This window comes from Epinephelus lanceolatus, chromosome 18 (assembly GCF_041903045.1).
Source record: "Epinephelus lanceolatus isolate andai-2023 chromosome 18, ASM4190304v1, whole genome shotgun sequence".
Lineage (NCBI taxonomy): Eukaryota > Metazoa > Chordata > Actinopteri > Perciformes > Serranidae > Epinephelus > Epinephelus lanceolatus.
This window is the reverse complement of record NC_135751.1, coordinates 18,854,985-18,882,494: the sequence shown is the minus strand read 5'-3', so window position 1 is coordinate 18,882,494 and position 27,510 is coordinate 18,854,985. Positions and strand designations below refer to the sequence as shown.

General features: G+C 40.1%; 1 protein-coding gene across 1 annotated transcript; it reads left to right on the top strand.

The window, feature by feature from the left end:
- Positions 1–13,667: 13,667 nt before the first annotated feature.
- Positions 13,668–27,102, top strand: kdm8 (lysine (K)-specific demethylase 8). The gene is made up of 8 exons (XM_033644181.2): positions 13,668–13,785; positions 17,463–17,941; positions 20,533–20,705; positions 21,417–21,549; positions 21,660–21,710; positions 25,100–25,249; positions 25,356–25,448; positions 25,533–27,102. The coding sequence occupies exons 2-8, from the start codon at positions 17,483–17,485 to the stop codon at positions 25,695–25,697; spliced, it is 1,224 nt and encodes a 407-aa protein (XP_033500072.1). The 5' UTR covers positions 13,668–13,785; positions 17,463–17,482; the 3' UTR covers positions 25,698–27,102.
- The last annotated feature ends 408 nt before the right edge of the window (positions 27,103–27,510 follow it).

The following is a 27,510-nucleotide window of genomic DNA, read 5'->3' as shown; positions in this document are numbered from 1 at the left end:
AAAAATACAGCTGGTGATATTTTGTATTTTTCATACTGTCAGCATATCCCATCACAAGCTAAAAAACAACAGTCCTACTTCTGTTGGAGTTACGTTTGAGAACTACAATGCCCAGCTGTTTTAGGAAATCACTTTACCTTCAATAAAGATTTACGTCTTCAGAAGAAAACCTTACTCTGACTATAGCGATGCCAGCTCAAAGGATATTAAAAAATGCTGCAAATGCCAAACCCCACACCCCCACCTCCCAGTACATCAATAAAAAATAAAAACCTTTGCAATGCTACAAAAGGCAACCACACAAATGTAATCATAACCATAAATAAACTTAACAAAGTGCCATAACTATAGGTGTACTGCACTTCTGCATGTGGTTTGTGCAAGTGTCGACTGCTGTGGGTAAGTACAGGTAAGTAAATGTCAACCCCTGTACTGTGTTTCTATTTTATTACTTTCAAATGTATTAAAAAGTGCAGACTACACTTTTATATGAGTGTTATGTAGGCTATATCAATGTCAACTGTTACAGTTTTTGTAACATGGTAGTATGTCATAAAAAAGGTCATAAAACAGTCATAGTGTGTACACTTTTCCTGTGTGGCCCTCAATCATATGTTGGCTCCCTAGAATGGCACTCAGTCACCAAAACTTTGAGCCCTGATCTGAGATTTTTGTTCTAAAATGTCGTAAAACGATCAGTTTAGCTGTCAAGTTTCTGAAAATTCCTGCAAGAGCTGGGTCACAGATGACGCTGTTTGTGTGTAACGCAGCACACTATGTATATAAACATAAAATTCAATATGCTGCACTGTTTGTCTCTATTAATAATAATAATCAGTGTTGGGGGTAACATGTTATAAAAGTAACAAAGGCAACATGTTACAGTACTTTATTACATTTTAGCTGTGACACAGTGGCTAATTTACGCTCGTCGTAGTAACTGCCTCGCACACCAACCCGTTTGTTGTGCTAACCTCAACATTTGTTTATTGTGTTTCATAGTATAGGCTCACATATATTGATTCATATCTCGTAATTGTTCGACTTTGATACTGTGCCCACCTGTCCCTGTGTCGTGGGTAACTAGTAATATGTGATGTATTACATTTTGAGAGTACAGTAACTTGCCCAACACTGAAAAGAATAAGAAGTTCTTGGTAATTTTATGTTCTGAAAATTTGACAAGCCCTTGTGTTTTCTTTTATGGCCCAATCTCTCTTGCCATGTATAAATGCATGGCTACATAGCAAAACATTCATGCATTTAATAATTAATGGATTTTGTTGTCTATAAGAAAACATGTTGAATAACACTAACCTTATCCTTTTGGATGCAGCATGGGGGATGGGAGTATGTTGTGTTATGTAGGTTTGTTTCTTCAGATGTGCACCATTGTTGTGTTTGCTCAGCAGCATCGTCTGCTGTTTATGTTTTCTCCCACATCTGAGCTCATCACTTCCAGCTGAAACTAAGCAGAGTTGGAGGGTCTCCAAATTTAATTTTGTGAGAGTGACTTAGGGGAATTCAAATAAAATGTTTTTTTGCACAGTTGTAATTTAGGGCCAATTCCTTATATGGTTAGTGCTAAAATTAAAGGTGGAACCTGTGTGTATTGTTTTTCTTTTAAAGGGGACCTAATGTGCTCCTTTTCAAATTCATACTTGTAGTTTGGGTTTTTACTAGAACATGTTTACATGCTTTAATTCGCATTGTTTTCCTCACAGTGTCAGCGCTGGAACACCTGCATTCACCCTCTGTCTGAGATGCTGCATTTTAGCACCTGTCTCTTTAAGCACCCTCCCGAAAATGTCCCAGTCTGCTCTGATTCATCAGCACTCTTTGGTCTCTGCACTGTCATTGCAGCTAGTGGATTGACTGTAACAGAGAATACCAATCCCCATATCCTAGAAATTAAGTTTATATACAGCTAATTTGAAACAATTCACAATTTTGAGCGAAACATAATGCCAAGCGAGTTACACTTCATGATGAGGAAATGTTGCTACCTGGCAACTCCCAAAAATGTTGATACTAATGAATCAGCAAAATCTTTACTGACAACATATTTAATTTGTTTTCTGTCAAAGTAGGCAATCTTGGAATACAACAAATCCCTGCTAACAGTAATTTGTTACACTACTCAATATATTACGTCTCCTTTACACCCCATAAAATTGGTAATCTCCCCAAAATTCAGACGTGTGCCTCTGTGTGGATGTCTAGGTAATTGCCGTTGTATGTCACTAATGTTAGATAGCTTCTATTTGCCTGGGGGCTTTCTGTTGCCTGTGATCTGTATCTTCCAAAGGCTCTGCCCGAAAGATGGAGAGTCACTCATGGAGCAACATTTCATCCACAAAATATCCAGCCACAAGCGTCATCACATCCAAGAAACACCAACTTGGGAAAGCAGTGTTCGTGTCCCTTAAGATTCCAGTCAAACCCTGTCTTTTTTCCTAAAAACGGTAAATTTCCTGTGAAAACGGAAGCGTATTTTGAAAGAAGACAATGCATGTAAAGCCTAGTTCACATTACACGATTTTCACCATGATTTTGACGTCGCAGAGGATCTTGAGAGCCACCTTGGGTCAGAGGTGAGTCGGCAGATAGTCTGCTACGTCGAGTCTTTGTGTGTGAACAAGCCTACGAGCAAGTCGCCCCCTCGTCTGTGACTGGGACTGGATATCTGGCATGCTAGAAAACTGGAGAAGGCTGACACGACTGACAAAGAGCATCAGCCAATGAGAGGCGAGATAGCGATCCCACGTCAGCACGCAGGAGGATGGAAGAAATGTGAGGAGGGCAAGCCGCAGGGTTGCCACTTGCCAGGTCCACTTATTAGCCGCGACTTTGGGCTTGTTTCTAAAGTGGAGTTGCTTATTTGGGCTTGCTCTCTAAACGTCACCTTTCTCTATATATATCCGTCTAATAAGTTATTTAAATGCATGATAGTCGCTTCTTTTGGGCTTGTTTCCATAGCCCTGGTTGCTTGTTTCTCTCCCAAGATCTGGCAACACTGACAAGCCGGCCGGTAAGCAACATCAACAATGGCGGCATCCACAGGATCACAGGGAGTGCGTTGTGTTGATAATAAAGAATATCCATGCCTTTACGATGTGTCGTCTCCTAGTTTGGTGATGTCACCGCGTTATCTGGGGCTCTATCGGCGAGAGCTCGGTGGAGAAATCTTGTGGTGTGCACACACAGGTCGTAACGCAGTTGCCGAGACTCACGCTGACAGAAACACATGTCGCCAGGTATGAACACTCAAAGGATTACGACAGTCTACACGACGCAAAATCAGGGTGAAAATCGTGTAATGTGAACTAGGCTTAACAGGCATGACTTGACATGGCGTCCCAGATTGTCAACAACCAACGCACCCAGGGTACCTTTCACGTCATATCTAGACGTGGAAAGTCCATGACCAAATACTGATGTTGAGGCCTCAGTGAGAATGTGTGGAAAATATGCAAAAGCATAACAGGTCTCCTTTAAATGTATACTCTGTACAGTGTTAATTTTTCAGGCCCAGATATATTTATGTACACACTGACCAAGCATAAAAGTATGAGTATGAGTGAGTGCAAATACAAGTCTGCATTAATTTTCTGTTCTTAAGATCCACTGACTGCACTGACAAATGACCTGAGGTGAGCAACTTGAATTATTCCCAGTGATTTCACACAGGTTACTCTCTGCTACAATATTACCATAATGAATCACAATATTTCTATGTTTTACTCGGAATTAGTATCAAGATTAGCGGGGCATATCAGACGAGAGGCTTGAGTTCGTTACACCAGTGATACCACATAGACTCCAAGTCTATCCGAGCTCAAATACAAAGTTGTGATGCTTGCCAAGTTTGCCTGCAGCATAATCTTCCGCATCCTACAAGTAAAGGATTCATCTCAGTGTTTTAACAGCGGAAAATGTGGCAACTGGAAATGTTTTCTGTGGCCAGACAGAGACTCAAAGGGTCTTCCCACTCACATTTCATCTGTTTTTGATGGATTAAGTCCACAAAGTATGTTATTGATTATTGCAGAACTGCTAAATCCTCTTTACTTTGCTGTAAATAAAGGTGTGTTGGGAATTATGTTGATAAAATTATATTTTTGGTGAGGAAAATCATCCTGATCATCTGTGTTTTCATACTCAATAGATTTTTTTTGAAAGCAGTTACAGTGTTGAATAAGTTAACGTCTCACATAGTTATTCCAGGTGTCAAAAACCCAATCAGGTTAACATGAAACAAACTGTGAAGCCCACAGACAGTGCAGTACAAATCTCCCCCAAGGCAAATCTTCTCTGAATTCAACAGAGGAGACTAATGAACTGCTCGGGTTTTGATTTCAAAGGAAATATAAGAAGCTTATGGAGGATAGCAGTCCTTCAGCCAGTTCAGCTGTGAGTCCTTAGTATTATTTCAGACATTTATTGATTCCTCTTTTAACAGAGTTTTCAAAAAAGCACAATATATGCAAGAACGTAGCATATTAAATCTTGTCTTAAACATTTGATTAAAGGTGTTCCCGCTTTCTTATTTTCACAGAGCCGCCATTGCGTCCTAGCCCATCTGACGAGACAAGAGCACGTCCAAAGTTGATTTATGACACACTACATGGAAGTTGTTGATGGTTGAATAATCTCAAATTTTGAAGGACCTGTGCTTCAGCCATTTCAAACAAGACTGCAGTTTCCAAGGTTACCAATGATGTAGCTTTGTTTTTTAGGTAGCAGGACTTGGGAATAGATCACAATTTGTTTTTTGATGAGGAGCAAAAAGGAGATGAAAAATCTGTAATAGGAAATCTGTAAAAGTCTGTTGTATTGGATGGAAACAAATAAGTGCCAAAAAAAAAGACTGGAAACCTCAATAAGACAAAAAAAAAAAAAAAAACACCTAAAGGGTGACATATACACACTCAAGCCCAAACACCATGGACAGCAGATGGAAAGAGAGACATGGAAATTCATCTTTGTATATTCCAGCACACAAACCATGAACATCCAACTCATTCCAACATATTAAAGATTTATTCGGAGAGGTCAAAGTGCCAAAATGCGAACACAGAACTTAGATGATGGATCAGCACCCACTTGACAGCTGGATGTGATAAGAGCCCGTGGGCATGTTCAGGGATGTGTCTGTGTATTTGTTCATCGGAGAGGCAGGTGGTTGAAGGACTGAATTACTTTGCACTGCTTCATTCACGTTTTGGCTCCGGCTCATGCAAAGCGCTCTTGACACAATGCAAGGAAGGTAATGTATATTTGTGCATTCTGAAGGGGGGGGGGGTTTAAAATGATAATAACTGTCATTACAAACAATGGGAAATATGGTGACTCTCCCTCCCCCATATGAGGTGTCTCTGTCACACGTGTGCTGAGCAGAGAGCCAGTGAAAGCTCATTGTTCACAGTCCAGAGTGGGAATCATCAATCAGCTCCTGAGGATTCCTAAATCAATACCATGCAATGACACTTTGGCAGTGCTCTGCATACATCCGCCCAAAGATTGTTGTGAGTAAAAAAAAAAAAAAAAAAAAGGGACTCTGCCACGATACATCTTCCTCTCTCCCTCCTTATTCAGCAAGGCAGTTGTTTGTGACGGAAACAGTGGCAGGTCACAGGTGCCACGAAAATAAACCATCTCCTTCCTTCCACTGCAAACAAGTGCGAACATTTACCCTCCCATCCGCCGACATACAGCTCTGCGGATGCATTCAGCCGGTGCTTTAGATTTCAACTTGCGCACAAATGAAGAATAGACTCCTTTTCACAAGTAGAGGCGACTGCTGACCCAGTTCGAAGCTGGTAACGTGTGCCAAGGTCAGACACCCACAGCTTTTATTTGTTCAGAAAACCGCCAAAAGGCATTCTTGACTCAGGTGTATTCACCAGTGTGTGTGGTTTTTTTTTTGTGCATGTTCATTTTCAATTCTGGATGTCTCTCTGGTCTTCTGTCACCTTTGTGAGCCTGTGCAATACAAAGAAAAGAATAAAGGAGCCTTTTTTGTACCTGTAATAGGTACAAAAAAGGGTTTTACATCTCTTTTTTTGATTAGAATCTCTTGTTTTAGTCCTTCAGCTTTAAATTCAACAAAAATGATAACAGGATTAAAAGATTTAAACCTATATCTTCCACACATTTTTGAGAGGATCTCCATTCTTGCAATAAGGATTTCTCTATAGGCCATTTTCTATCTGGATCAGACACAGTAATCAGTAATCACCCTGCTTTATATTTCAGAAAACACTCAATTCTGTGAGTTAGTCTCTCGTGTACATAGCTAATAATAATAATGTTGTGTCTCTTGACAGGATTTTGAAGTCTTAATCTCTGTTTTACAGCCTCTCTCTGTAATTTTGGGGATGTCATTCACAAATCTGACCCGATGAAAAGCCTTTGGAGTCAAAACACTGTCAACAAAGAAAGTATGAGATGCGCGACTATCTCTGTTTCCTCTTTGCATACTAAATTATTAAGCCACGATGGGGGAGGACTTTGCTGCCACAATACTGCTCTCTGCTGGTAAATGGACCTCTCATGTGAGACTGACCTTTGAACCGCTTGGAGCTGGAGAGAATGAGCATTCGGGCTGGTAAAGGAGAGTCGTTGCCATTTACAAGGCGATCTCTTTTGATTCCACGCGTGAATTCAAATCCCTGGATGAGTGTGCACAGTTATCATATTATTAAAAATGCATCTACTGTATATTTGAATATGTATGAAGGGAGATTAATCATCAAACCGGAGTCATACTTTTTTTTTTTCTGGAACCTAAGAAGTGCAGCACGTCAGGCATGCTGTGTGTGGGCAGATTTGTTATATGTTTATGGCACAGATACTCCACCGTGTGACTTACAGACTGTGTGTGTGTGTGTGTGTGTGTGGGGGGGGGGGGGGGGGGGGACACATGCAGTTTTATTAATGATTCCCAGGATCCCCAGCTGCAGGGGCCTCCCGAACATTTGCAGTAATATGACTTTGTTCAGATCCTACAGTCGTAACTATGAGCTCCACATTCGCACCTCGTCTGGAGCATAGAATTTCCTTGCAGAGCCCCTGGAGCTGACCACCCACCTCTTTTTAGCCTTGTTAAAGAACCAAAGGGAAATCATATTTTCAAGATGGATACCCTCTCTCTTCATCTACACCATGCATATTACTGCATCCAAGAAAGATCAAAGCTACCTAAACTACCCTCAGAGCTTGCAGCCCCCTGAAGATTCTTCACAGTACTAGAATAACGAGGTGAAGTCTGCCTTCACTTTTATCTTCACCTTGCTAAGCAAGTGAGTCATATTTGTCAGAAGTGAGTCTTTTTTGGCCAGAAGTGCCGTGCTTTTCTTACACATGCTCTGAGGGACAATTGATTATTCAAGCCAGCAAATACATCCAATGTCATTATTACTTTTTTATTCGCCACTAAAGGGTGAAAACGCACATCGCCCCACTGCCAGGTATTGATTTATGTATCGGCATTACGCAAAACTTGCAGCAATAATCAAATGTGACCAGTATCAAGCGGTGACTGAGGCAGCAGACTAACCCGGGGACCCTCTCCCTCTCTGTCTTTCCTGAAACAGCTGTTTGGGCTCTAATTAAAGGGAAGTAGCAGGTGTCACCTGAGCCCCAACTGCAGGGGCACACCTGGTTGCATTAATTTGATCCAAAGTGGTTCTGACGGACTGCCTGCACTCTGGCGTCCCACATTAAGCCACTGGAGCTGAGCACCTGCTTGGAGCGAGCAGGCAATAGTGCTCCACTAACACCGCTCTGTGGAGGTACGCCAAGCTGGCGAGCCCGTGTTTTCGCGGCGACCCATGGGACGGCTCCGTCATCCCTAACTCTGACTTACCAGCAACATCTGTAAGCGAGCAGACCTGCGACGCCGACCTGTAGTCGCGCCGTGCTGGGGGCTGGGTGTGCCCAAGATAATTGTCTGTGGAAACCTCCCCGAGGCTGTAAAGGCAGCTTGTTTCAGATCTCCTGATGATTTCACAGGACATTTAACTTTACACCTCTCATTTGTTACCTCTTCAGGGCATTTCCAAATACCCATTACCAGGTTCCAAAGGAATGTAGCAACCCTTAACCTCCACTAGCTTTTATGTATGCATAAATTGCCTTGGGGATAAATGTGACACTGCATTTGGAGGTGCAGACATGTGTTCGTGCACAAGCTTAAGCAAACAGATGACCTTGAAAACTGAGCGGTGACAAAAAAAGGCCCAGGCAGTGGAATTACAGATCACTGGTGGACCCCTTGGTTCCCTCATGTCTGAAAAAATGCAGCAGAAGTGACCTCTTGGATGCTCCTGTGGTAGATAAAACATGATAAAGTGCCCTCCAGGGTGCCCTTCTAGTAGGGAAAACGTATAGTGCCCTCTCGGGTGGCCTTACAATTGAGAAAATGCGATTCAGTGCCATGTAGGCTGCCCTGCATGCTAGAAAACTGTCCGATGTCCCACAGCATGCAGCTGGTGCCCTTTTTAATCTTCTCGCCCCTGCCCTTCATACAGCCTGAGTCCACCACTGTTATATATGCAGTGTCGTGTTGTCTCTCTGACACTTCAATTGCCTAATGAAATTTACATCAGCCAAGAATGAAGCTGCAGCGGTTTGAATGGGTCGTGCCTCGGGTCATGCTGCAGTCTCTGTTGCAACAGTTTCTTTGTGCCATGACAATACATTAATTTCATGAGTCAACAGGCTACGACTGGCAGTTTGTGTCGAGCTAAACAGTGTTTAATTGGATTCTGATCCATGGCAACACCACCGGAGGCTTGTTTCCATCTTTTATTTCAGCAGCACCTGGAGCGTAATGGTGGTGATTACATCCCTCCTGTGGTGTCCCGGCGGTTCAGGCTTCGCAGGCCCCTGGGAATACACTGCTAACAGTCACGGTCCATGCTGCCCTGCTGCCCTGTTTGGCTGCTGGCAAACCCTGAGCTGCTGCTCAGAGGCTCTGTTACAGCACCGCTGAGACCGTCCGAGGTTCAAAGGGAATCATGATAATATAAACCAAATGAATTGTTTGCTGCACAAACTCAGGCACAGTCGAGATTCCAAACAACGGATCAAGACAGATTCGTATTTGTAGAGGCATAAAATTAAAACTGTTCACTTCAAAGTAAATTAAATTTACTTTGAGAGGACTTTTAGGGAGCACAATCAATTCACTTTTGATCAAAAACAAACACATAGCACTCGTGGTTATAGTGAAGATTAACATAGGAACTGATTCAGGGGGATTTAAGTATTAAAACATCAGGGAGAAAAGAGCCGGCCCAATTAGGAATAAACAAAAATGCTGATTGTCTCAGCAGGTCAGAGTGGGCTGGAGTGTGAGATTTAAAGTTCATTCTTGTACAGCAGTCGACAAAACAATCTCACCACAAACTCCATTCAGTAGCCTTCCTGGAGCTTTCGATCAATCGCACAATCCTTCTCACCAACTCAGGCAACTCTATCTGCTGAGGAAGACTGTGTCACAGAGTTTTTAATTTCCTATTGGCTTACAAAATAAATTGATTTACAAACAACGCCACTGATGAAGATGCAGTCATCAGGGTTTTAAATTGTTGAGAAATTAAATTAAAGGACTACTCAGTGCTAAGTTCCTGTCTTTCTAAGAGTTACATGAGACGATTGATACCACTCTCATATCTGTACAGCAAATATGTAGCTGGAGCAGGCAGCCAGTCTGGAAACAGAGGAAAACAGCTATCCTGGCTATTTTCAAAGATAAAAAAAAAATGTAAGTTGAAGAGTTTAAACTTGAACAATACATTTGCATGATGCTGTGGCACGAAAGTCTGTCAGCACTGAAATTCTCCTAAGGTCACCAAGAATAAAAAAAGTGGAGGACTAACTCACTGTCACCATCTGTGGACACCCAGACTTAGACTCACAAGTCAGTCTTTAGACGCTTTGCTTAACTAAAGACCGATGACTTTCTCCCTGATTTTGTGTTTAGATGGGCGGATACAATTTCAGAGTTTAAAAAAACTCCCTACGTTGCAGAACCAATAGTAAATCCACAGGGCGGTCCTTCGGTGGCTCGCTGAACTCTTGTGCTCGTAAACATAGTCCGACTGCGTTAAAACTTTTAAACAAAGTCGCTGTAAGTCCTTCATTTCCACTGTCTTGTGGACTGAGCACACGTTTGATAAAACGGAGTTAAATCTCTCGGAATCCATTTTCAAGCTCTCTGTGTGTTTGTTGCCTTGCGGACGAGAAAAGGGGGAGCGCACATTTGCAGGAGGGCGTGTCCTTTTAAAAAAATGCAAGAGGCGTTGCTTTGTTGCCGGTCATTTTCTCCCCAGACTATCAGAAGGCGGAGATCTCTGATTGTCTGGTGGCGAGACTACCCAGACCTATAGGACTCAGTGTCAGTAGGCTACAGAGACAGAGCAAATAAGGAGAGGAAGAAAATGAGCAAAGCCATAGTACAGTTCTGAAAATATGTAATTGTTACTTAATTCTAGTAGTTTGTATTTTCTTGGCAAGGTCCAACTTCCTCATTGCCTGACAACTGACAACAAGACTCCAGAGCATTGTTTTGTTTATTTTGACTGAGCTTTAAAAGTGTTTTGATCAAATGTGTTAATTCATGAGCATTAGATGTACTGATGCTTGGTCAGTGGTCATCAAAATATGATGCTCTAGGCCTACCTCACTAGTTTCGGACGCTCATGGACTGTGTGCACACTTGTTGCAGTCATTGTGTCTTTTCAAAATAAACTCTCCATTTCACAGGAAGTGTAGCTTACAGTTTCCACTCATTAAATGAGTTTCTTTTCAAAATAAACTTGAAAATTAAAACTGATGTTCTTTACTGATGTTTACTTCCTTAGTTTTAGGTAACAAAAGCACATGGTTAGGTTTAGAAAAAAACATCATGGTTTGGCTTATAATAAGTCTGTTTGTCCGTTGTTACTAACATCATGTACCATCACGTGAGTCACTAGTGTTGTATACTACACATAATAGCATACTACGTTATAATTAAAATAGCTCAACTGACTTGTGGTTTTACACAGGACACAAACAGTGGACTTTCTCTAACTCATCCACCCCCCTTTCGCCCACCCTATGCACACTTATTCGCTTTTTATAGTGCTGCGCTTATCGTATTTTAAAAAAAAATATAAAGCCTGAAAATAAATATCACCAAAACAACAAAACAGAGAACCAAAAATTGGTCAAAGGTGTTTAGAAAATCTCCTCTTAACTTCTTAGCTCACCAAAATCCTCTGATTTACAAAATAGTGTCATTGGCAAGGCTAGAATAGAGGTGCAGAAATGAGCCCTAAAATCCAGAAATGAGTTAGCATTTTAGCACTCCTGGTTCCCTCATCTTGAAGTCAATGGGTTTTTGGTTAGATGTCAGAAATAAGGTCTTTGATTAACACAGCTTGAGAGACTTTCACGTTTTGTTCTACAACATAAAATACATCAGAAAAGTTTAAGTGATTTATAGCCTAACATTAGCGTTTTACTTCTTGGCCATGGCATTTATGCCTCAAAAATCCTAAAAGTGGTGTTAATTTGTTAATAATTTAAGGATTATCTTGCTGCACAAAACTTATAAGTATCAGAAACTTTTGTTCGCCACAGAGTTTATTTTCTGCGATAATCCAAAATCCAATGTAAAAATCCCAAAGGCTTTTTTGTTGTATAAACTAGGGCGATGCTAACTTCCTTGTTGGCCTCCAAATAAATGTCCTCCCTGCATCACTCTATTTTTTTTCCCACATAAAAATTACAGCTAAAAAAAATGGGAAAAAGTAGCACACAGCAATTTTAAATGAAATCTTTCTGTATCTTCAGAGCGACACCAGCTAACAAGGCCCTGGGAGGATCAGATAGAGCAATCGCCCTCCCCCTCCACGTAAACCTGGGAAAGGTCACTGACCCCTGCCGATGGAGATTTGGGAGAACGGCCTGCACATGAAGTCAGAGTTGACAGCACAGGGAGGAATAACATCGCTGGGCCTCTGACCTTCAGTGTAGCCCCACACCATCTTACAACCACAGAGTCAGACACATCTGAATAATACATCAGTCTCTCCTGCTGGGACCACCCCCACCGCTCACACAAGCAGAGGTACACAACACGGCTTTCACATCATGGTGTGAGGTTTGTCTCCCACAGCATCCCGTACAATAATGAACACAATGTGTTTGACCAGCTAAGGCCAGGTCCCCTTACCTTACAATATGTTTATAAAGGGACTTTTTTTTTAGCTGCGATGTGGGTTGACACAGACAGGTTGTTTTGCCCTGAACTGCATTGTAATTGATTGTTATTAGTGTTTTTTGATGTTACAATTATTTATCCTAAATTCAGTTTCCTGTGCAGATCAAACCTTCAGCTAATCAAACTCTCTGGACGTTTTGTTTGCTCTCAATCCTTTCCTTTATTCTTAAACATTCAACTTGTAATTAACTTTTTTCTTATAGTCCCTTTATTCATAAAGCAAAGGCTTTAAAGAGAGGGAAAAGCAGCACACAGCAGTTTTAGCCTCTACAGTAATTTCCCACCTCCATGTAAGTGAACAATAGATCGAGCCACGAGAATTCTGCTGTTTACACAGTGAGAATGAACAGAAATGCATGAAACATTTTAAAATCCCCTGTGATTCCTGGAAAGGCGGGCTGTCTCTCTCTTGTCTCCCTCTGCTTTACATACAGGAACGGCTCGGCGGTTTGCACTGAGATTATTTGAATTTCATAGAGTGTTTGACATTTGATAATAGTGCCGTGTGTTTATAGATTCTAGACTTTCCTGCCCCTGCTGAAGGTTTCCTATCATGTTTGTTCAGGTTTCTCCTCCCCACCCACAAAAAAAGCAATTGAATATACAAAAAACTCAAATATCTCTGTGTGACATCAAAAAGACAAACCCAATTATTGTTTTAGCTCTGCATGAGGAGATACATATCAATCAGCCTTCTAGGAATATCTGTATTTACATAAAACATTCTGAGTAGCAGGGGCGATGAAAAAACGGGGGGAAACAAATGTTTGTGTAACCACTGCACCGTCATTTATTACGATGTAAGAGTCGTTGCCATATAATGACTGGAGTCTGTTGTTCACTTGTTGAGACGGATTTCTAATTTACTTAACGTGTCTCCGTGTGTATGTAAATCACGCCGTGCTGTCACAGGAGCACTGTTTTATTTTAATTGACTGAGCTTTACTACAGTTGGTTTATAATCTGAGAAAGAAAGACAGATGTTGGTGCAGCTACAAGGCTGACAGGTTTGGGACAGATGTACAGCATACAAGCAGAGTGTAGGGTGTGTGCATAGAATGATACAGGCAGCATGTGACAACAAATTAGTGTGTGTGTGTGTGTGTGTGTGTGTGTGTGTTAGTTCAGTCATGTCTGCCACTGCATTTTACAGGTTTAGAGCATGTGCAGAGGTTACTACCCTCTACTGGAGTACTGAGTGAATGCAGATCAAATACAGTGCTACAAAAATATATAGAAAATAAAACGTCCACAGTTTTTTAAATCACTTAAATTATAATACCGGTGAGCTCACGTATTTTTGTAGCATTTTAAAAAACTTTTTAATTCCTGTTTTGGACACCTTGACTGTAAGGGGGAACCAATGTTCACCGCTGCCGGCGTTCCCGCCCGGTATGTTTTTATTGTCCCACAGGCAGCTAAAGTTGGTGGCGTTGAAGCGGCTTCTGTCCAGAGTAGTCTTCTATAAAAATAATTATGGATTAACGGTGTTAATGTCTTTCTAACAGGTAAATGTAGCATTTAGCGTATTTAATTTAGCTTTAGCTAGCGCTGTTTAAAAGTGTTTCGGTCTCCTAGATACACCCAATGTCTTAGTGTTTCCGTCACGATACGAATTAAGTTCAAACGTTAACGCTCGTGCACCTGTTACTTTTAACGTTAGCATGTTTTACTTCGTTTCTAGCTGCTTTCTCTGGATATAATATTTAACATGTTCCTCATGTTATACATTAGAGGTGTGGTTAATGTCACGTCCGAATACTTTTGAGACTGTGCTTTACCAGGAGTGTGTCAATAAGTGGTCAGAAAAAGAAAAAGTGAAGAGAAATTTGATTGTTTTGTATAAATATACAGTAATAGATGGTGTTAAATGACCGTTACACTTATCATTATTATTATTATTATTATTATTATTATTTTCATATTTGCAGAAAGATTCAGAATCAAACTCAATATAGTGATGTGGAAAAAGTCTGAGACCACAAGTTAGGATACTTTTATTTTGCATTTGTTGCCAATGTAACTTTTTTTTTTTTCATAACATATCATAACATCATGTCAGCCATTTGTGTGAAAATTAATTTTAGAATAGTTTAGTGTGTGGTATGTCTCCCTTTTACTTTAATGACAGCATGCATTCGAGCTGGCAGGGACTCCACACGTTTGTGTGTTGACCCATAATATCCAAGCACGATTTGACAATCTTTCAAAGAGCCACTCTCAAGTCTTGGCTTTCTCAGTCTTCAAGAGTCCCCCTAAATGCTAGATGGGGTTGAAGTCAGGTGACTGTGGAGGAAAGTCAATGCCAGTCCTGACTAGGGTTACAGCAGCTTACAGATTTCAAGGTGTACCGTGGTATGAAAATTGACAGCTATCATACTGTGTACACTTGCTTATCTACGATATTGAAAAAAAAATGCAACTGGACAGAGTCATTTTCAAGAAAGTGTTAATTATAGCATCAAAATGTTTGTTCAACTAAAAATTACCGTTCCATTTTCATTCCTTTAGGGGTCAGTCTGATTGCTGATAATTCTGTAACACCATGATATTGTACTGTAACTACACCGGTCCAAGGAAATGATGGCCACGCATCATACAGGTGTCTTTTTAAGTTTCATTTCCATCCTGCAGTCAGCCGCAGACACTGTGAAACTACAAAAAAAACAAAAAACTTTTAATACAAATCTCTTAATTACTTTTAGAGTCTCTCAACAAATGTCCAGCATTTAGACGTGCCCAACATGAGTCTCTCATGTGAATTTTTTCATAATAGACAGGTCCCAAAAAGTTAGCACAGCAACAGAAAATATATTGAATTGTCCCTTCTTACACAAATATTATAATCAGATACAAAACCAAATAAAGGTGCAAAATGACAATTACCGTGTGCACCTCTTGGACCATGTGAATATTATTATTTTTGGGGCCGTATGTACTTCCTTTGCCACCATGTTGGCTCTGTGCTCTGTAGCCAGGTTAGCGCTCTCTCAGCCTGTAATGCAACAGATGTGACCCCTGAACTCTATTCCCCTGATCTATTACTCTAGATCAAAATAAACTTACATAAAGAACAAAACATTTTACCTTAACTGAACAATATTTTTAAAGGTATATTTTAAATCATTTTTAAATCAAAGTCACCTTTTTAACTACCTATTTCTTACATTTTTAATCAGTTTTTAATGACAATGAATTTTAACGTTAATATAATTATGACAGAAAATATGAAAAGCATTTCAATTAAAGTTACATGTACCATGAAGATACCATTGCAACCCTAGTCAGGACTCCTTCATCTTCTGTGGTCTTCATGGGGAATAGAATGGACTTGTGTTAGTATACCTCCTTTCTAGTCTTCTGACTACTCAAAACGCTTTAACACTACATGTCACATTCGCCCATTCACACATCCAGACACACACACACACACACACACACACACACATTATACACAGGTGGCTGAGACTACAACACTAGGTACCACCCAGGGCAATTTGGCTCAGTATCTTGCCCAAGGATACTTGGACATGCGCACTGGAGGAGATCGTGGATGACCCGCTTTACCTCTTGAGCCATTGGCAGTCAAGAAGTGCTTGTAAAGCATTTCAGAGTTCCATGCACTGCTCCATTAGAAACCTTTAGCCTAGCTATGATTTGATGCCGAGAAAGCCCTACTTTGCTTGGAAAAACAATTTGACTTATCACACTTGAACTTAATTCTGATGCAGTGTTTCCCACCATCACAGTGTCAGCAATGATCTGCTGGAGACTTGAGGCACAGTTATATTTATAACAGGTGCAATGAGCCTCAGATAACTAGATCAAATCAAATCCAGTGTCATCTAAACGCATGCTTCAGTGGGAGAGATACAACTGAAGGAAATCTGACCTTTTGCACAAATGAGTTAAGTTGGTCAATGCCACAAATTTGCTTAAATTTGATTGCTGGCCTAGAAATGTTGCAGGATCTTCAATATTTCTTCTTCATTTTACATGTCTAAGCTTCTTATGTTTTTTCTAAATCTTCACATTTTCTGATTATTTCCAGGTTTAGGTGAAAATACTGGAGATCTTTAATGAGGTCACAGACTTCTGGACCCTATTTAGCCTAATCTTCATATTTTCAGGTCTCATTTAACTTTAACTTGTGTGTTTTCATCTGTCTATTAGTAGTATACGTTATTATGATTCAGCCTTGGAGCAGCAATACTGATTCACATCCTCCTTTTGTTTGTTTTTGCTTTTGTGAGATTGAGGAGTGAACATGAGTGGATGGAGCGGGTACACGGTTATCTAAAAATGGCACTAGAGTCTGAGGTTTTTAAGAAAAATATCCTTATCGTCTTCCTGCTACTGAATTTGAGGTGCACGTTCTCTGAAGGTTCACTCTGTCCATCCTCTCTAATAGCTGCCATAATATTTGACAGTTGGACCATAATTCCCCCCAGACATCCTCAATAATTGGAGTTTCTGCTTGTTTTGTTTTTGCAAAATGTGCATGACGTCAAAGGTTGCTTAAATGCTTTAGCTGATGTGACAGAACACCTGACTGGTATGACTCCTGTCGGAGGGTACTGCAGGGTCATAATAACCACCCTGACACTAGTGATTACCTCAGGCATGTGGCACGTTAAATGTAACCATTTAATTGGGTTCTGCCTCAGAGTTCACAAGGCTGTGTTTCTGTGCTCAAATGAATCAGGTGCTCAAAGTTGGCTGCCTCGCACTTTGGCATCATCTCCAGTTTCACAGAGCATCCAAACATGGATGGAGTCACATGGAGCCAGAGTTGGCGGTTACAGATACCATGTGACAGGGTGTCATCACTGTGCATGTGTCACACTCACAGTTCTGGCTCATGATGTCCTCACCTGTGTTTTGCGGTTGCCAATTTGGAAATTAGGAGTATACATCTGTTTTACTGCAGTGAGGAGGCTGTCAGCTTCAGAGAAAGCAAGTGTCCCGTGTGTGTGTGTAACCATGGTGGGCATTTTAGGTAATTGTGGAGCCATGACCAGCTGAGCACAGAGCAAGTGATTAAATGACAACCTTTGCCTTCAGTAAATTTTTTAAGTAATCTCCAAACAGTGTATTGTATATGTAAATTCAGCTGTGCATCACCATTATGGATTCAGTCTGAACAAGTGCTGTCCTAACTAACCTTCACTGTCTGTCCACACAGCATAAATAAAGACCTCATCAATGGCCACACTGTGGTCAAAGATCTCTGCTGTCCTGCCTCATAATGAGGAACAGTTTCCAATGCAGTTCAGCGACAAAGTGGAGTCAAGTGTGTTGGAAATGCTGAAACGGTCCAGGCAGCAGCTGTACAGGGACACTACGAGCTCCAGCCGAATGCTTAATGCTCAGATCATTTTGGACTATTCATGGGAGAAACTCAACACGGGAACATGGCGCCATGTGGACAAAGAATGGAGACGCGTTTATTCATATGGCTGCCTGTTTAAAGTGGCTGCTCTGTGTCGTGAAGTTCCGACAGCAGATGAGGTCCTGCAGGCTGTGAGGACTTGTGACATGGGTTTACTCATGGGTGCAGCTATCATGGATGATATACTTCAGGTTATTGTTCGGATGCTGCAGGGTGAAGTCAGGAAATCTATCAAAGAAGAAGAAGAAGAGAGTGAACATACTGAGGTCAAGGTCAGTGGTCTTTGTATTGAAAACACAGTGTTCTATGTGAGGCTGTCACTTTTTAAGTTATTGCGTACATCTCTAATGTCGTCTCAAGACTTGAAATGGGGACAGTAATGTGATGCTTTGGTACGATTTTAGTTTAATGCCATTTTTTTTTTAACATCTTTTTCGTAGAATTCAAAAGGCTTAACATTTGCTGAAATCTAAAGCACATTTATTATCCAGTTTATAAAAATAAAAGGAAGGAAATCATCAGTCATTATCCTAAAATAAGATGTGTACTGCTGGTTTAATTTAGATGACTACCGAGTGCGCCTTTGTCATCAAAAGTATGCTCACGTATTTATGGAAACCACTCAGAAAAGTAGTTTTCCTGTAATTTTAGCAGAGCTGTTTCATGTGGTGCAGCCACAGCCTAAATTGTCAATGCTCCAAAGTTTGCAAAAAACAGTAACCGATGGTGACATGTCAGAATAAGCCTCTCGGAAGTTTTAAGGAAGTATATCCTGTGTCGCCCTTTATTTTGTGGCACTATATCAGATGTCACAGAGGATAAAGTGCAACAGATGCTCAAATGTCAGATCGTTTTGTTTAGATGCCATCAAAATGGAGACGGAGAGTTTAGAGTACAGTTAGCAGGATTTTACTTGATTACATGTGCATTTTTTTTTTGCCTTAAAAAATCAAACAAACAACTTAACTACATCTATCTGGTACTAACTTTAACCAACTATTCTCATCACTCTTAATCTTCCAGATATTTTCTTGGCTAATGAATTAATTTGTCCATCATAATTTCCTAAAGCCCATGACAGCATCTTCATAATGCTTATTGTGCTCCACTGACGGTCCAAAACCTCATGATAATGAATTTACTATCACTTAAGACTGAAAGCTCACACATCCCCACGACTGAGAGGCTACAACGTAATAATTTGTGGCATTATAGCTCTCAAAATGACTTCAATAATTTGCTTTTCTGTTGATTGACTCATTTGTTAATCAAGTAATGTCAGCTCTGCCGTAGTGATTCACTGATTCATTTATTTCCCCATTAAAGCTCTTAATTTTAAAATTGAATGAGAGCTACAATGTGATAGCTTTATTACAGCTACTGCCTCTTAAAGGGAAATTTCGGTTTATTTCAACCTGTCTCCTATCGTCCTAAATTTGTTTCAAGTGACTAGTGGCATGAAAATAATAGTTAGCATGTTAACCGTGATACAGCCGGGGCGCATAGTAGCATCAGACCTGTTAAAACGTAAGTGAAAGGGCATACTTCAAGTGCAAAGTTAGTCCACTAAACAAGCTTTTTTTCCACAAAGACCACCTCATATCGTTAGGATAAATGTCGCGAGATTTCAGGCACAGTATGAGATCTCTGCTTGTTCTTGCAATATTTTGGCCGCGCTTTGGAAAGCAGAGATAGATGGTAAACAAACATGGCACCACACCGGTAAGGTAAGACAACACGTTTCCATGTCGTTTTCTATATGTTCTCTGACATTTATCCTAACGATATGAGGCGGTCTTTGTGGAAAAAAAGCTTGTTTAGTGGACTAACTTTGCACTTGAAGTATGCCCCTTACGTTTTAACAGGTCTGACGCTACGGCTATATCTAGGCTAACAGCTAACATGCTAACTATTATTTTTATGTCACTAGTCAGTTGAAACAAATTTAGGACAAGAAAGTCTGTGACCCGTCCACCATGATGGCGTACCAAGTACCAAGCACGGCCCACTGCCCACCGCCTGGATGAACTTTCTCATGTTACAGCTAAACAGTACAGTAAAATAGGTGTCTGAAAACTAGGGATGCGCGCGATTAGACAGTTAAAGGATAAACGTCCGCCCTCTCGCTAGTTGGTACTAGACATATTAGCCGGTTAAACCAATTAGTGTTTTATTAACGTACAAGGCCGCTTAACTGTCATGCAGCTGCCTGCTATTAGTGGGTGCTTCAGAGCCGTCAGACAGGTAATGCTCGAGTAAAATGGAGTTTTGAAGCAGCACGATGGGAAACTGGAGAGAAACCAGCGCAGTTTGGCAGTACTTTAGTGTAGAAAATGAATTCAGCAGCATTTTATCTTTTTTGAGATGTTGTATTATTTGAAAAAAATCCCACATGGTTGTTGAAGACCGTTATTAAAGGCTTCAAAGGGCTCTTAATGCACACAATATTTTTTGTGAGTGAGTTGAGTGTTTTCGCTGTTTTAAACTAGTCGACTAATCTTGATTAAAATTTTCGTTTAATCAGTAGGGAAATTAGTCGCCAGGAACATCACTACTGAAAGCATTTGAGGCTAGAAATATGCAGTATTGGAAACTTGATTCACAGGTCATGAGCAGTGATTGACATGACTGACAGCTGCGTCAGTGACTCCTCAGCTCTGACTGGTTGTTTTTGTTCATGTGTGGATTGTGTATTATAGATCAGACAGTGGATTTTTTTTTTTTTTTTTTACAAATTATCTGCCACATTTCTTTTATCAATATAGTGAAAGTTTCAGCAAATACGACAAAAAGTTCTTATAAAATTGACCAACTTCAACTTTTAAGACTTGACGAACTCTTGTTGTTTTGGCATCATTAACAGAGAATAAAGATTGAGGGCCCACATGTTCCTGCAATCAGAGAAGAGTTGGCAGTTCCCAGGGTTAAGTGTCCTTCACTGGAGAGCTTCAACACAAACTACCTGCTCCCACTCAAACCGGTGATTTTAGAGGGGGTCATTGACCACTGGCCCGCCCTCAACCAACACCCCTGGAGGTTTGTTTTGTTTTATAGTGTGCTCTTGTTCAATTAAAGAGTGTGATTTGTTGTCTCTAGATTACATCACCATGTAAGTTATGAACCCCTTTATCGTTATGTTAAACTCATTTCATCAAACACTACCAAAGGTCTGCCAGAAAGTTATAGATTTAATTTAGAAAACAACCTACATTATAAGGGATCGCATTTATATCAATAGTCCTCCATCATGGTTAAACACTACGACCATATTTATGTTCCGTCAAGACTGATTTACACTTGTGATGCTGGCTGAGTGCTCTTATCTTGCTGAGAGGACAGAAAACCAGCAGGACTCTGGTTACCTGGTGTGATGATGTTTAGTGTCAGTCTTAATTGCCCTAAAATGTGGGAAGAACACAGACTGAATTTAGGTTGCTTTACCTGTCACAACAGCCCCGCTTCCTGACTCTAATGTCTGACACCAGAGTCTGATAGAACTGCCTCTCCATTTTAAGATTATCCTTCACTGTCCTCCCTCTCGCTGCCGACTCCTGACAGCTGACTATTCACCCTGACATCTGACATACGGCTCCTGGCGTCTGTTTCTCAGCTTTGGCGGTGGAGGAGGACATCCAGAAGTGCACACAAGACATGTTTTTGAGCAGCGCTAGAATCCTGAATGACCAGATTTTGTGCTGTTGTATTACCACGATGTTTAATTCATCCATTCTCCTTCCTCTTGCAAAGCATAGAGTACCTGAGGTCTGTAGCCGGCTGTCGGACTGTTCCCATTGAGGTGGGATCCAGGTACACAGACGAGGATTGGTCGCAGACGCTGCTCACGGTCAATGAATTCATTGATCGATACATTATAAATAAAGTAAGTGCATCCTAATCAAGTCTTGCTGGAGTACTGCATTGTTAATATGAACAAATAAAGATCTCCATGTGATTCTAACACTGTATTTTGATTTTAATTTGCTCACCCAGGATGGAGTGAAAGGTTTGGGTTACCTCGCTCAACACCAGCTTTTTGATCAGGTATGGTGTCATCTCTTCTGACTACATGATTATAGATATAATTATTCATGTTGTCAGTTTTCTAATTGATTATTCAGCTTATATTTTTGGCACCATGAAGAATACTGCTTATTTCCAGCTGTCATCCTCACACCACATTGCTTCGAACGCTATTGACTTCTGAGTCCTAATTTTACCGTACTGACCGTAAGTCAATAAATTGTCTGGATTGAACTTTACGAAAAGGTCACCTTGTCAGACTAGGAGCTGGGTATTTTGGGCTGTTTGATAGATCAGAGAGAGGCCGAACTCTGATGTTTCACACCACATCCTCATCCTTCAGGAATCACCTGTAATCAGCTAATCAGATGTTAATTTTATGTGTCTAGAAACTGACTTTAAAATGTCATGTGTATCACCCTAAAAAGAAGACAAATTTGATGTTTTCCTTCAGATAAGTAACACATCTTAATAGCAATATGTGATCTTTTGTTATAAATGATCATTTAATTTCTTGCTATTAATAAGAATAATGACCAAAAAGGATATTATTGTGTGCAGAGAGTTTTGAACACTTTAATCTAATGTCACCGTACTATGAACTGAGTAATTTGAAAGCTAAATGGTGGAGTCTGCGACATCCTTTACTTGTCAATATTATAATTAGTAGTAGTAGTAGTATTTAGTGTGACAGCAATGTCTGGCTACATGTTACCTCACTATCTTAAAATGTTAGCGTGCTAACAATGGCTGATTAGCATGAACTGCGAAGTTAAACTGAAGCTGATGGGAATCTCATTAGTTTTGCATTTGTTTATAAGTAGTGGTATTAGTACCACTAAAAACCAAAGTATTTAAGTGTATATGTATGTAAGGATTTATACATAAATAACTGTATCTAATGTTTTATTTTATTGTCGTTTTATTCTGTTATAATTTTCAAATGTGCACATGCTGTATGTTCTGTGTGAATGTAACATGAAGGGGCTACAACTTAACTTTCATTGTGCAACCTGAGGCTGTACCCAAAAGCTCAAACCTTCATTCATAATGTTGAAATTCACATTCTAAATTAACAATCGAATACTGCACAGCTTTTTTGTTTGTTTGTTGTTGCATGTCTGTTCAGTCTGCCTAAACCTGCGGCCTGTACTTAGAAGCCAGTTCAGCTTACCTAGGATATCTTTTCACTATCCGTTTGACTAACCCTAACATAACCAGTACTACAAAGCTGGTCATCAACTAGTTCAGTCAACTCTGAGTTTTCCTATCCAGCCCTGAGCACGTTCATGTGAAAGAGACGAGGTTGTTAATTGCGAGTGACATCATCAGAACCATGAATGAAGTAAACTGCATCATGTGCTATAATATGAAACTGTACTGAAAGTGTCTGCGACTGTGAGATAGTAAAATGTCAGTGGTGGGATGTAACGATACTCTGGAATCTTTTGATGGAAAAGGTAGAAATGTTGAAAATACTATCCAAAAAGTTACTGTTGGCAGAGACTTAAATTTCATGTCGGTATCAGTAGGCTGTAAGTGACATTAATACCAAGTATCTTTTGCTGTTTAGTTGGATGATGACGATGAATATGTCACATAAAACGCTGTAAAGTGATGCCAGACTGTTTTTACTATCCAAGTAAAGGGTGGAAAAGTAGCCGTTAAAAACTGATGAGGTTTATCTCACCCAAATGTAGCATTAATAATTACAGGAGCAGATTAACAGCATGTGGGTTATTTTTTTTAAGGATTTGTCTTCCCAGATCTCATCACGCAGGTGTCTCATGTTATTTTGAGCTGCAGTGATGGAATCAGAGTGTAAAATATCAACACTATCACTGCAGACTAAAATACACTTTGCATAATTTCAAATGCTGCTAAAATCATGTGTTCAGTGTGGAAATGATCTCTGTGTTTGTTAGAAGCTCTGTTTTAAAACCAGTGGAAAAAGAGCCCTTCAACATTAAAATGATTCTACTGACCTGTAACAACATACAGGCTACTCCTTTTTACCTGAGACTCATGACTTCCATTTATGGATACTTATTTCTTCAGTGATCTGATTGGTCAGAGGTCGGGGTGTTGACATGCTGTGATCCGATACCCTGAAGTTAACCTGCTCTGGATCTATATTGATTTTACTAATATCATACTATTTGCAGAATCAGAGGACAGTGGTGTCTGTGTAGGATTATTAACCACTCAAGTAACTCTGGAGTGTTATAAAATAAAAAGATAGATGTAATCATTTCTGAATTTCACAACATTTTTTTCTCACAAAATATTCTGCTTCTATCCATATTTGTTGATGTTTAGCCACTGCGGTTAAAAGCTGTTTGCTCTCCTGCTCTCTGCACACAGAGCGGCACGCTCCCTGTATTAATGAGGCGGTCAAGCAGCAATCTAACAGCACCATAAATTACTTGTATTCATTAAAGAAAGCTGATTTAACTTATTTAATCTAATGAATCACTTTGTAAAATATAAAATATGATGACAGACATTTTGAAGTTTCATTTGAGTTCCTGTGTTATAAAATTTCAAATAAATGGATCTTGTATAAATAAAAGTATATGAAAGTATTGCAAAGATAAAAAAAAAAATTGGACCTGATGATGACACTTGATGAAAAGTTAAATATTTTACCAAAGTTATTACTATTTATCCTGACGGGGCTGTGAGTGTCTGTACCCCATTTCATTACAATCCATCCAGCAGTTAAGATAATTCAGTCTGGACCAAAGCAGCAGACAGACAGACAGTCTAACATTGCTGTTTCTGGAGCCAAGCACTTTTTAGCAAGACCAAAAGTACTTAACATACCATGAGCAAATGCAGAGTCAAATAAAACTGTATATTTAATGTTAAATGCTGGCAAATGTTTCGGTTCGAAACAAGACGGTATCATTCATTAAGAAAACTCTTGCATGCCTCTGCAGTTAACGAAGAATCCAAAAAACAAAAACAAAAATTAACAACAGCAAAACTAAATAAACATCTGGTTACAAACTCTCACAGCTCGTGCAGTATCATCAAAGTCTTGTCTGTCCAGTTGTTTGCTCAGTACAGCCTCAGGCACAGATGCGTAGCCTGCCTGAGGCTGTTTATGCAGAAGTGTTTTAAATATCAATGTTTTAACTACAATGCATGTGTGTGGGACGTACTGAGTGAACAACTGAGTACATGAGACTTGAATTATGCTGCATGAGTCATGTGAGAATGTGTAACTGATATAGTTTTGCTGTTGGTAACCGCAGACCACATGACCACTGTAGGAATTTCTTCTCGATTTTTTGGTTGTGAGGAAAACGAAAAGTTTTCTTCCTGAACTCACATGGGGTGAGTACTTACAATACAAAGGACTGTTTGGGGGATGAAATGGTTTTGTTTGTCTGATGTTGCCTTAGGTACCAGAGCTGAAGGAAGACATCCGCCCTCCTGATTATTGCTGCCTTGGTGAAGGAGACGAAGACGACATTACTGTAAACGCGTGGTTTGGGCCTGGAGGTACAGTGTCTCCTCTTCACCAGGACCCTCAGCAGAACTTCCTGGCTCAGGTGACGATAACAAGGCTATTTTATGAATCCAGTTAGTGTCAAAGATCTCTCACGTGATCGCAGTATGTTTACCTCATGGGATTCTCCCCCCCTGTATATACATCAGGTTGTGGGAAGCAAATACATTCGCCTATATTCCCCAGAGGACACAGACAAGCTGTACCCTCATCAATCACAACTCCTTCACAATACCAGTCAGGTAGGATTGACAGTCCTCAGAGATAGCACACGCCGAGCCTGCAAATTTATGCAGCATTTCCAATTTCTGACTCCTTCCATGCAGGTGGAGGTGGAGAATCCAGACACAGAGCGCTTCCCGGAGTTTGCCAAGGCTCCGTATCTGGAATGTGTGTTACAGCCTGGAGACGTGCTGTTCATCCCCGTCCAACACTGGCATTATATCCGATCCTTAGAGCTCAGCTTCTCTGTCAGCTTCTGGTGGTCATGACTGCAGATTTGTAATAAAAAGTTATTTTTATAGAGCAAAATTTGAGTTTAGCTCGTGTTCTGCTTCTGTGGAGGGAAATCAATTTGGAGTTTTTAACTAACGGAAGGCTAATTCTCATAAATCTTAGGACAACTGCTGATCACACAAACCTTTGATCCATGAACAATGAATACACACTGCCGAATGATTAGTTTAATTGTGCTGCTGATTATTGCAACAACATCTATTGTGTAGAAAGCTAGTGGCGGCGGGAAAAAAACCCCAACAGAAACAAATGAGCAGTTAAAACTGTTTGTGCTCATTTCATCCTGCATATAATTACGGAGGGTTGTTAGTCATCTAATTTGATAGGATATGTTTCTCTTTTCAAATTGGCATATTTAATTGTGTTCTCAACCTTATTCCTACAACTATCCTCAGATGTGTGATTTCCATAATTCATGGAAATGAGGCAAGTCTTCAAATTTAATAACCGAGTGAGCTACAGGTACAACGATGTGGTAATAAACACGGCTCTCTGGTTAAACTGACAGTCGGAGGCAATCAAGCAGGTCACACATGAAAATTAATGAATTAAATGAATTAATCCCCTGGGAACAGACAGACTTTGAAATTAAAACTGTCTCACTGGTTAAGTACCCTGACAGTACAACTCTTGTCGAGCTCCGAAAACACAACACCAGACTACAAAGACAGCAGCACTTCATTCCACTTTTCAGACCTCTGACAAGCCCCAGTCATGTATCCCGTAGGTCCAGTTCAATCAAGCTCCCTAATTAGAACCATGAAGTATGTGAGGATGTGACAAAATTAACTAGATCAGCACCGATGTACACATTTGATCTGCTTTTCAACCAAATTCACAGCTCAAGTGGTGTTCTGGGAAATCAAGGCTGTGCCAGGCGGAATATTTGTAAGGAGAATGTGAAGAGATGTGTGAGATTTCAACACATTCATGTCCTAACTCCTCAAATACAGCCGCTTTGTGAGTGGACATACACGTCAAAATATGATGCACTAGATACTAGTGGTGGGAATTACCATCCACGATTCGATACGATATTATCATGATACTTATGTCACAATACAATGTTATTGCAGTTTTAAATACATTGCGATATGCTGAGCATTGTGATTAAATATATTATGGTAGGTTGTGATTTATTATCTTTTTTCAACTGTAAATTATGTCCCCAAAGGAAAAAATTTGTCAACATCTGTTTTATCTAATAAGATAAAGTTTTCAGTATGTTCATTTCACTTCAGCCACTCACTTTTTTTGCAGCAGCTAAATGTATCTAGTGGACAGAAAATAACAATTGATTATATTATTTTAGTAGGCTACCTAAAGTTTAGTATGTATTTGTAATATTAATAATGTATATAATAAAAAAATGATACTTGGCACTGTGTGACAATATTGCCACACAAAATATGGCGATACTATGCTGTATCGATTTTCTCCCCCACCCCTTCTTGGTACCCTTCTGCATCTGTTTTGGACGTTCTGGGATTGCGTGTCAATTTGTGCTTGTTACATTTATTGTGTCTTTTCAAAATACACCTCAGTTTTCACAGGAAATATACAATTTCTGCTCATTACATGCATATGGTCTTTTTCAAAATAAACTAACAATGTAGGAGAAACTTTTTAGTTTGATTTCCTCAGGCTCAGGCAACAGTCCCAGTTAGGTCTAGAAAAAAAAAAAAAAAACATGGTTTGGCTTAAAGTTCACAGTGGGAACTGAGCAGTGGGCTCCTGGGTTAAAGTCCAGTGTTTGTTTGACCCATTCCTCTGCCCCTCCCACCTGCC